The following is a 10,940-nucleotide window of genomic DNA, read 5'->3' on the forward strand; positions in this document are numbered from 1 at the left end:
GGGCTCACTCCGTGGCCTTCAGCAGAGCCCAGTGTGTGGCTGGCTCAGGCCCAGCAGGCATGCTCCGGGTTTTCCAATCGACTGTGCCCAGCTCTGATGCCGTTCCCAGTCAGACAGGCCTGGCCAGCCACCGAGCTGCCAAGCTCCCGATCCAAGGCCGCCTTCCTTCCCTCCTGCCCAGTGCTGGAGGATCAGGACTCTCCTGAGGATCCTCCTGGCCTGGAGTCATCAAAACAACAGCTGGGCCTGGTGGGGGTGGGGAGCCGAGGTGGGGCGCTCAGCTGCCGGCCGGGGTTCCTGTGGTGGTGTGCAGCATCCCCGGCTGCCCGGAGGCCCCAGGTTAGTCCTGCCTCAGTCTCAGCTCTGCCCCACCCGCTCACAAAAGGAACACCTGTGGGCGGCTGTGGGCGGTTCACAGGAGGGGCCTAGGGGTCTGCTTTGAGAGAGCCAGCTGTCAGGGAAAGTGGAAACTGCATGCTGGAGGCCAGGGGCTGGCCTACCAGAGAGGACCAGAAATAGGTCTCTGGGCCCTGGGGGGTGGCACAGGAGGAGCCTCAGTTCTTTGTGTCCTAGGTGGTATTCCTTATCTGTCACCATCTGGACAGGCTTCTGGTAAGGGGGATGGGGCCTGGCCTTCCAGCCACAGGCTCCCCCTCAAGGCCTGTCATTCACACGACCTTCCCAGCCCTTCTGTCCTCCTGCCTGGGCAGGACCCCACCTGGACCCACAAATCTCTACCTCTAAACCTTTGCACGGAGCCTGTGACAGAAGACCCTCTTTTGGGGCCTCAGCCCTCCAGGCCCAGCTCCCATCCTGATGGAGCTTCTGCTCCCCTCCCCAAGAGCCCCCTCACTTCAGCCTGGAATGCCCTCCCACCCCTACCCTACAAATCTAGGAGCACTGAATGGGGGGAGTGTAGGGGGGTTGATGGCTCTCTCCCCACCCAGGTACCCAGGCCCATGCCCTGTAAAAGTGTGCCTGGCTGAGGGGGTCTCCACGCACCTGTGTGGACACTGTGCGTGTGTGCGTGTGTGCATGTGCATGTGTATGGGTGCCCATGTGCGTACGTGTGTCTGTTCAGGCTTGTGTGTACATGCATCTGTCCTGTCTGCCTCCCCTCATGCCCTGGGTGGGGGTGTTGTCCTGACCCCACATGTGTGGAGACTCTGCCAGATTCCCTGACCTGCCCAAGGTCAATTATTCATTCATAAAGTATTTCCTGGGAGCTTGGGCATCCACAGGCACGCCCTTGGACAGCACAGCGGTGAGCAGCTAGGAGGCAGCAAGGGATTTGGCTAGTTCCAACCCTCCAGCTTGGGCCGCAGTGAGCCCTGCCTCCCACCTGGCTTGTGGACCTGGCAAGGGGTGCTGGGTAGGACCTGAGCTGGGGTGCATGGGCTAGGCTAGGTAGGAACAGGCAGAGCCTCGTGCTGCCTCTGAGGTCTAAGGCCCCTGCCCCCTGGACCCCACTCCCACCTCTGAGGAGTCCCCCACAAGGTGTGGACACAAGTGTGTTCTCTCTCCTTCGCTGGGTAAGCTTGTCTGGACCCTGCCTGGGGCTGGCACAGGATGCAGTGGTGACCGCCCTGTTACAGAAGTTTCCAGCAACGGGAACCAAAGCTAGGGGATCCCACTTTAGGAGGACACCGCTGTTAGTTCCCTAGGCAGGCTGAAAATCCAAAAACGTTCTGGATGCTGGCCTTCCTCTCTCCCTCACACCGCTGCCCATTAGGCTCTGCCTCTGACAGCAGCTACCCGGGCATCTCCTTGGAGCCCCCACCCTACCCCTGCATGTGCCACGGGCCCTTGCCTGACCCATGAAGGCCCTACAGCCTGTGCCTGCTCTGGCTGCCCACTAGGCCTCCTTACTGCTCTCACACACACTGGCTGCCCCCACCCCAGGGCCTTAGCACTTTCTGTGGCTCCTGTCCCCTTGGTCTGATGTGGCCCCGCCCTCCATGAGGAAAATAAGGAGACATGCATCTTTGCAAGCACGCCACTGCCTCTTCTGCCAGCAGTGCTCAGAGGACAGGGGCTCTGCCTAGGGTTTGCGAATCCCCACTGTACAGAATTGGCACGTAGCCAGGCCCAGCACAGAGGGGATGGATGAATGCAGATGGGGTGGCACCCATCCCACGCCTTCATCCCTGCCACCCTGGCAGGGGATCCGGGTAGTCGTCAGCTCTGGGGCCACAGGGCACAGGCCTGGGCTCCTGGGGAGAAAGATGCCGGGACCTGCAGACCCCCAGGACCAGTCCTCAGGCCCCAGCACGTCCCTGACCACAAACAGGCAGGTCGAGTCTAGAAGAATGTGTGGGTGGAGCAGCTGGGTGGGTGGAGGAAGGGGCCTCTGGGCCCTGCTGCTTCTGGGTGCCCCCTCCCTTTGTCCCACTTAACTGTTGTGGGGTGGGATCAGGGGGCCTTGGCCCATAGCAGAACCCCCCTTTCATTTCTGTCCCTCCTCCATCCCTTGGTGGGTAGTATGTGAGATGCCAACAACGTGAAAAACACCGTGGGGTGGGGGCAGGACCAGCCCCATCTGCCCTTAGGCCCAGCAAAGTGCTCTAGGCTGGGGTCAGGGGTGGGGTCAGAGGCCCCTGAAGCTGCCCTTTTCCCTGGGGTCAACATGACCACAGTGGGCTGGGGACAAAAGGCCCTTCTTCTCTGCAGAGGCCTGGATTGTGCGGAGGAGGGAGCCTTCTGAGGACCTGGTGGGGGTAGGGGTGGTGCCTGCAGACAGCAGTGTCCCTGGGTTTCCTGGAACCCCCTCCACCTGCTTGTAGGCAGACAGGCCGGGTGCACGCCAGCTCCCGGAAGTGTGTGGGGACTCCCGACTGGGCCAAGGCCACGGGGCAGGGCTGCCTCAGCCAGACTGCTCCTTCCTCCTGGTCCCCAGGACTCCAGGACCAAGCAGGGGCTGGGCCTGGGGGAGGAAGAGGCCTGGGGGCCAGAGCCTGCTGTGTCCCGGCGTCCTCTCCTTCTCTGTCTGCCCTCTTGCCCCCAGCCTGTCTTCCTTCAGAGAGGTGCTTTCCGGGCCATTATATTTGTGCTTCCTCTGGCGTCTGTCTCAAGCTCGGCCCTGGCCCTGACCCCTACACCCCTGGCTGACCCCCACGCTCCCTGGGGACTCTCCGTCTGCCCATATCTGCCCAAGAGAGGAGGTGTACAGGACACAAGAATGACACTTGCCTTCATAGGGGTAGCAGGGCAGTGTGGCGGCCAGCTAGAGCAGAGCAGATAGGGAGGCAGGGGGAGTCTTCTGTGGTCAGTGGAGAGCTCGACATGGGTAGCAGTGACTCCGGGCAGAGCTGAGGTGGAAGTCTGGGCTAGGGCAGGTGGCAGAGCCCAGGCAAGGCTGGGTAGAGGCGCAGGCTGGGCCTCCCACCCTTTCTCCCTCTGATGGGGGAGGCTGGAGGGAGGAGGGCAGCTGCTTCCTCGAGGGCCTGAGTCCCAGCCAAGAAGACCCGCTCAGTTTTTCCAGAAGGGACGGAAACTTGCCCGTCAGCCCAGCAGCGCAAGCCTTGGTGTGACTGTGGGCCCGCCCGCTGAGCAGGAGTGGGGACAAGTGGAGAAGTTGCCGCCTTGCCACGGGGGTGGGGCGGTGGGGGGGACCAACTTTGGCCCAGCTCCCTGCCCCAGGCAGATGGGTGCCCAGGGAGACAGAGGATGAACCAAGAAGTATCTGACATGTCTACGTGAGTGTGCGACCGCCGGGGACCCTGGCTGAGCTCCCCGCTGGACCTCTGGCCTCCTCCAGCTGCTGCTGTGTCCTGATCATGGCCCCCACTCACAGTCCCCATCTCCACAGCAGCCCTCGTCAGCCTGGGATGCTGGAGGGCTGGGGGTCAACCAGGGCCCCTCCGGGCAGCACACGCTGGACTTTGGGGGCCCAAGCCCCCCCACACAGGGCCCAGGCGGAAGCACCAGGCAGTTTCTGGTCCCCGCCGAGGCCTGAGGTCTGTGGAGTGGAGCCAGCACCGTCACTGCCAAGATTCCCGGCAAGGGGTGGGAGCGGCAGGGACACAGTTCTCGTTTTGTTCCTGCCCCAGCTCCTCAGGCTCAGCTGAGCCGCTTCCTTTTTTAGGCAAAGTGGAGCTCAGCCTGTCTCATGGCCCACGTCTCACCTGCCAGAAAGGGAGGAAGGAACACCATTGAGTCCCATCCTTCCTCCTTCCAGAGCATCCCCTGGGGAGAGAGGGAAGGGAGGGAACATCCTGGCAAAGACGCCCCCTCCCCCAGTTCCGCAGGGATGAGTGGCTGGGAGAGGGCAGTGGTTACCCCACAGGAAGGCATCTTAGGAGTGGAGGGTTATGCTCTCCTGGACCTCAGCTCCTGTCCAGGGAACACTGTCCCATCCCAGCTAAGGGCAGGAAATCTGTCCAGGGGGGCTAAGTGCCCCTTGGGATGCCCCCTGCAGCCAGCCACTTCTGGTATGGCCTAGCCAAGGTCTCAGGATGCCAGGTTCACCAGTGGGTCCGACCGGAGGGGAGCTCCAGTGGATTGCTGGGGGTGTGTCCTCAGTCCTGGAGTTAGACCTCAGCCTGGGCCCTGGGCCCCTCATTGGGCAGGGTATGGGGACAGCAATAGGCCTAGCATGGTCACACTGGATAGGGCCTCTTCCTCAACAAGCCAAGAAGTCCAAGTGTCACAGGCTTCTGTCCTATGTCCAGTGCCCTGGGTTCTTTCTAAGTTCAGTCCTTCCAACCCGTTAGTTCTGGGGGACACGAGTCCCAGCCCCCAGACATCACCCCCTCTCTCAGCCCTGTAGTGGAGTCCAGGCCAGCGCCTGGGCTTTGTTGGGGGTACATTGTTCTTGGTGTCACCCCCAACCTCTCACACCCCTGGGTCCTCTTGGGCCGGGCTTCAGGGATTCCCAGCACTGCGGAGACATGGGCTGTGGGCCTGGGGATGATGCAGCTTGGTGGCTCCTGGTCGTCTCTTGGCTGCGGGCAGGGGGCAGGGCGCACCCCACGGCCTCACAGTCGGAAAGGGCGATGCAGCGCCTGTGTGCCTACGTGCCCACGAATGTGTGCGTCGGTCGCATCTTGGCGAGTACTGGGTGTTGCTGCTCGCCGGGGCTCTCCGTGCACGCGCCTCCCCGGAGTTTGCGTCTCGGTACGCGGCTGAATGCGCGCACCGGGGCGGGGCCTCGACGGGCGGGGCCTCTAGGGGGCGGGGTCCTGGTCCGGCCAGTGCGGAGGCGCGCGTTGCCGCCCAGGAGCGAGCGAGGGAGCTAGCGGCGAACTGAGACCCAGCGCGCCCCGTCCGGTTGCGCACCATGCTGCCCTGGACGGCACTCGGCTTGGCCCTGAGCTTGCGGCTGGCGTTGGCGCAGAGCGGCGCAGAGCGTGGTGAGTGCGGAGCAAGGCGGGGCCGGACTCCGTCGTCCCCTCCACTCCCCGCCGCCTGCGCTGGGCGGTCGCTCTTCTTCTGCGGCCCCGGGTTGGCGGCGGCCCCGGAGTACCCCACCCACCTGTGGCGGTCGGGCCCAGGTGCCCCAGGCGGCTCGACCGAGCGCCGGGGCGTGAGGTCGCCGTCTGCCCTGTCGGCATTGCCGCCTGATCGTGGGGGCATGGACGGGAGGGGGAGGTGTCGAGGAGGCTGTCCCTTCCTCAGTTTCTCTCTTCTTGGAATGACTCTTAGTAGAGGGGTAACAAGAAGGTTGGAGTCGCCCCACCGAATTGGGGAAAACTGAGGCCGCAAGGCCCATGCCAGAACCGAGACACCCCAGACCAGGGCCCCGTGGTGGAGGAGCGCATCTGCCACCACCACCCCTTGGGGTGCTGGGAGGAAGGGGGAGGCCGGGAGGCGCTAGTCGAACCCTCAGGCTGCTGCATCAGGTAACTTGCTTCCTGGGTCCAGATGAAACAGAGGATGGGGGCCAGGGGAGGGGTGACATCATCTGTAAGTGGGATTAAGATTCCAGCCTGGCCATCTGGGCTGTGGGAGGGGCTGCTATCTGTGCTCTGTATCCGCCATCCTTCTATCTCCCCCTACAGTCTTCACAGCTGCTCTGTGCCTTCCTCCCCTATGTCCCACCTGTTGCCTTACCTGGAGGCTGAGCTGTGTGGCTGCACTCCAGCATGGGGGCTGCTTCTCTAGAAGACAAGCCTGAGGGAGGAGCCCCTCACTTGCCACTCCTGAGGATGAGGCCCTAGGCTCCAGCCTCCACGCAGTCTCCTTAGGAAAGGGAGAGTGGGGGCTTGGAGGGGTCAGCTCTCCTTTACAGATGAGGCATGAGCCCAGAGAAGCCCCAGGTATATGGTCAGGGGGCAGAGCTGGGACTCACTGAGAGTGTTGGCCTCTGGTTGGCTCTGGACCCCTCTGTCTCCTGGGTGTCACCTCCAGGAGCTTCAGGGTGGGACTGAGCAGGCTTTCAGGGCCTACTGGGTGAAGGCAAGCACCAGCTTACGGAAAGCTCAGGCCCTGGGGTTCGGCCTTGGGTGGGGGGGCTATCGGGGGGCGACCACCTGGGGCTGAACCCTCCCCCTCTTCCCCAGGTCCCCCGGCGTCAGCCCCCCAGGGGGACTTGCTGTTCCTGTTGGACAGCTCGGCCAGCGTGTCTCATTATGAGTTCTCCCGAGTTCGGGAGTTTTTGGGTCAACTGGCAGCCCCGCTGCCCCTGGGCCCCGAGGCCCTGCGTGTCAGCCTGGTGCACGTCAGCAGCCGGCCACACACCGAGTTCTCCTTCAGCCAACATAGCTCAGGTGCGGCTGTCCAGGACGCCATACGTGCTGCAGCCCAGCTCATGGGTGACACCAACACTGGCCTAGCGCTGGCATACGCCAGGGAGCAGCTGTTCGCTGAAGCAGCAGGTGCCCGGCCGGGGGTGCCCAAGGTGCTGGTGTGGGTGACAGATGGCGGCTCCAGCGACCCCGTGGGGCCCCCCATGCAGGAGCTGAAGGACCTGGGCACCACGGTCTTCATCGTCAGCACTGGCCGCGGCAACCTCCTGGAGCTGGTGGCCGCCGCCTCGGCGCCCGCCAGGAAGCACCTGCACTTTGTGGACGTGGATGACCTGCACATCATCGCCCAGGAGCTGAGGGGCTCCATTCTCGGTAGGTGGGATAGGACAGGACAGGGGGGCCCCAGCTAGGAATGCAAGAGGGCAGCTGGAGTGAGACTTCAGGAGGAACTTGTGTGCCTGAAGCAGGGGCCAGGGGCCTGCAGGACAGTGGTGCTCCCAGCAGTTCATGGGGAGGTGACTGTGTGTACCTGGTGTGCCCCACCACCTGGGCTGTGGAGGGACAGAGGGGCAGACCTGTGTGAACAACTCCAGGTGGGGCTCTCTGCTGCCCGGCCCAGCTCAGCCCGCAGCTGGAGGCCCCATGGAGTGCTGGGCCTGATGTGGGCCCAGGGACCAAGGGCTGAACTGGTGGGAAGTGGCCAAGTGGGGAGAAAGAGGAAGGAGGTTCCAAGCCTGAGCACTCTGCAGATGGCAGCACGTGCTCCTGGACATGTGCCAGGGCCCGCAGTGCCTGGAGAGGGGAGAGCCAGGTCAGGAGGGGCCAGGACTGCCCCCCACAGAGTTACTTGTCCCTGCTCCCCCCGCCCCTTCTGGTGAGGACACCCATAGAGGCTTTGAGTAGGTTTGCATTACAGGCAGTCATGGGGACTGTTGGATGCTGGAGAGGAGACTAGAGCAGGGAGGGCCCACTGCAGGGGCTAGCAGCTCCCCACAGACTTGTTTCTGGAGCCCTGATACAACCAAACTCCACAGGGGGAGGGGCTGGAAATGAAGGGCCCGGTCACTGGCTCTGCCTGCTCCAGCCACTGAAAAGTGCCACTAACCCCAGGGTTCTTCCCAAGTCTCTGCCTGTGGATTAATCATCCACCCAAAACAGGGAGGGGTTGGACTGTGGGTTGTAGAGAGAGGTAGAGGGTCCTTCCGAAGATTTCCACCAGGGATACCTGCGCCCACTGTAGCTGAGCCTGGAAGGGACATCAGGAGGAAAAGCAGGCAGCTGGACAGGAAAAACGGAGGCTGCAGGGCAGTCAGGCAGGGTGAGGGCCTCCTGGGATTGGGAGTGGGTGTGAGTGTGGGGGATGGGCAGGAGAGTGAGTGCCAGGCAGGCAGTTGGGGCAGCCAGCATTAAAGGAGGAGGCATCAGAATGGAGACGGGCTTAACCCTGCCCAGACATGCACCAGCCATATGTGCCTGCACGGTCACTCGGGTGGCTCAGGGGAGTGCACGTTTAGGAGTCCCACTTTGGGGAGTCACTCTCTCATGGGGACCTGAGGCAGGCAAGTATCCCCAACCCCAGGTCCAGCTGCTCATGGAGTTGTCACATCCCACAGCCTCTCAGGGCATCATCCCCTGGTGGCCTCTCATCTCCTGGCTTCACCATCAGCCCCCCTGTGGCCTTGACTATCCAGAGCTAAGCTGACCCCAGATCCTGTGCTGGCCACCAGGCTGGATAGGGGGCTGGTCCTCTATTCTCAGACACCACCTTGGGCCCTGCCACCTTTGAGTGACCCTTATCTAGGCCCCTGGACTTGGTTGGCAGTGGCCCAGATAGCTTCCCACTAGTCTGGTCTGGGTTTGGGGCTTAGGCAGGCAGGGAAGCTCCTGATGGGGCTGGATGTGGGGGCTGCACTCCTGTCCTTCCCCCAGCGGTGTAACAGTTTTGGGTATTAGCCCCATCTGCGGGGTGTGGCTGAAGCTGGCCCAGCTCCCTGCCTCTCCCTGGTGAGTGGGCCATACCCCAGCCTCCAATGGGGTCTTCCCCGAGTCAGCAGTCAGGTCCTCATGTCTGGGCGCAGGGAGGTGACCTCGGTTCCCTGACCCGATGCCACCCACAGATGCAATGCAGCCACAGCAGCTCCGTGCCTCTGAGGTCACATCCAGCGGCTTCCGTCTGGCCTGGCCGCCCCTGCTGACGGCCGACTCTGGCTACTACGTGTTGGAGCTGGCACCCAGCGCTGAGCCAGGGACCAAGCGTCGCCAGCAGCTGCCAGGGAACGCCACAGGCTGGGCCTGGGCCCACCTGGACCCCGCCACGGACTACGACGTGGCGCTGGTGCCCGAATCCAACGTGCACTTCGTGAGGCCGCAGCACCTGCGGGTGCGCACGCTGCCGGGTGAGGCTGGGCGCGGGGACGAGGGCGGGGGCGGGGGCGGGGGCGGGAACGTGGCCCCCACCCACTCACGGGCGCTTCCCCCCCAGAGGAGGCCGGGCCAGAGCGCATCGTCATCTCACACGCCAGGCCGCGCAGCCTGCAGGTGAGCTGGGCCCCGGCGCTGGGCCCGGCCGCCGCGCTTGGCTACCACGTGCAGTTCGGGCCGCTGCGGGGCGGCGCGGCGCAGCGCGTGGAGGTGCCCGCGGGCCACAACAGCACCACGCTTCAGGGCCTGGCGCCCGGCACCGCCTACTTAGTGACGGTGACGGCGGCCTTTCGCTCCGGCCGCGAGAGGGCGTTGTCAGCCAAGGCTTGCACGCCCGACGGCGAGCGCAGCCGCGCCCCCCGCCCCTCACCGCCGGGGGCCGGGGGCCGGGGGCCTTGAGCTGGCTGCCCCGCCTATTCAAGGGCCCCTTCTCCCGAACCCGGTGGGGAGGCGTCCGCCGCCGAGCCCAGGGTCTCGTCCTGGGTGGGTGAGGGAGGGTGCGGGCCGGGCCTTTGCCCTGCGGCGACTCCGCATGGGCCCCAAGTCCTCTCCCCGCGGCCGGAGACGGCGTCTGCCTTCCAGGACGCGGGCTTCTCCTGATTCCGCGGCCTGACTCTCCGCTGCAGCTCTGGCAGCAGAACTTGCCATCGCGACTCCCTCCACTGCCAGGCCCAGAGCGGGCACTTGGTGGTGTCCTTTGGACAGGATTTAGCGGGGAGATGGATAGGGAATCTAGGGGCGGGTTGAGAACATCAGACCCAGGACTGGCCCCGGCCCAGGACCGGAGGGCAGCCTGTCGGGCAGCCGGACCGCCCACTTGTGTGAAGGGCCAGTCCCTCTGGTGGCGAGAGCTGGCATCGTGTGAGGGAGCTAGGCCCAGCTGGCCACTCAGGTCCTGGAGATTGATAGAAGGTGGATGGGGGAAGGGGAGGAGCTGACTCTGGCCAGGTACCAAAGGGTTCCTGGAGGAGACAGGATCTGGCACAGGGCAGGGAGAAGTGCTGGGCGGTTGACGGTGTGGCAGTGGTTGGTGGGTGGAAAGGTGGTCTTTACTAGGATACTCAGCTGGCTTTCGGGCAGTGCCTGCCAGGGACAGTGGCACTGCCTTCCTGCCCAGGACCCTGATGGGCCCAGCTACGGGCACCTTTGCGAATACCAGAGCCTGGCCTTCAGGACCCTGCAGACATCACTGGCAGGGAGCCTCCCCTTGCTCCTGGGTGGGGACTTCCATTTGGGGGTGAGGACGAACAAGTATACCTTGGGTGGGTTTACCCCAGGATTCTCTGCATATTCTGACCCCTCCTCCCCAACATAACAACTTTACTATCCTGGGGCCACCAGACAAGTCCCAAGGTCAGGCAGTGCTTCTTTCCCCCAGCCCCACCAGGCACGTCCTCCTCTGCCTCTTCCCCACTAACGTCCCACACTTTAAAATACAGTAAATCAGGCGTAAACTGAGCCCTGCAGTCTCCTTAGAATGCTTTTCTCCTTGTCAAATACAACAGCCCGGTAAAAGGTCTTGGGTGGAGGACCCGGTGCTGCACCAGCTGGTGCTGGGGAAGAGAACGGGGAGCCTTCCCTCTGTGCACCTCTTCTTCAGAGACCTCTGGCCCATTTCTGTGGGCTGGGATTCCGGGGTTTGGATGGGGCGGTTGCTGGAACGCTGGGAACAACGGCCTGGCTCTGCCGGGCTGCCCCCATCCCAGTTTCGGCCAGGGCTCAGGGCTGGGGTCGCGGCGCCCTCTGCTGGCAAGGCGCACCTTCAGCTGCAGTTTGAGTTTCCGTCCCCATGGCAACCACCACTCGGGCCTGGCTGTGTGTGTGTGTGTGTGT

At 63.7% G+C, this 10,940-nt stretch overlaps 1 protein-coding gene across 1 annotated transcript; it reads left to right on the top strand.

Moving 5' to 3' along the window:
- The first annotated feature begins 5,171 nt into the window (after positions 1-5,171).
- On the top strand, positions 5,172-10,565 carry VWA1 (von Willebrand factor A domain containing 1). Its single transcript, XM_074334297.2, has 4 exons — positions 5,172-5,351; positions 6,501-7,058; positions 8,804-9,082; positions 9,169-10,565. Exons 1-4 carry the CDS (start codon positions 5,279-5,281, stop codon positions 9,504-9,506), a joined length of 1,248 nt encoding a protein of 415 aa, XP_074190398.2. The 5' UTR covers positions 5,172-5,278; the 3' UTR covers positions 9,507-10,565.
- The last annotated feature ends 375 nt before the right edge of the window (positions 10,566-10,940 follow it).

Source organism: Rhinolophus sinicus, chromosome 14 (genome assembly GCF_057876585.1).
Source record: "Rhinolophus sinicus isolate RSI-liver-muscle chromosome 14, RSI-T2T, whole genome shotgun sequence".
Lineage (NCBI taxonomy): Eukaryota > Metazoa > Chordata > Mammalia > Chiroptera > Rhinolophidae > Rhinolophus > Rhinolophus sinicus.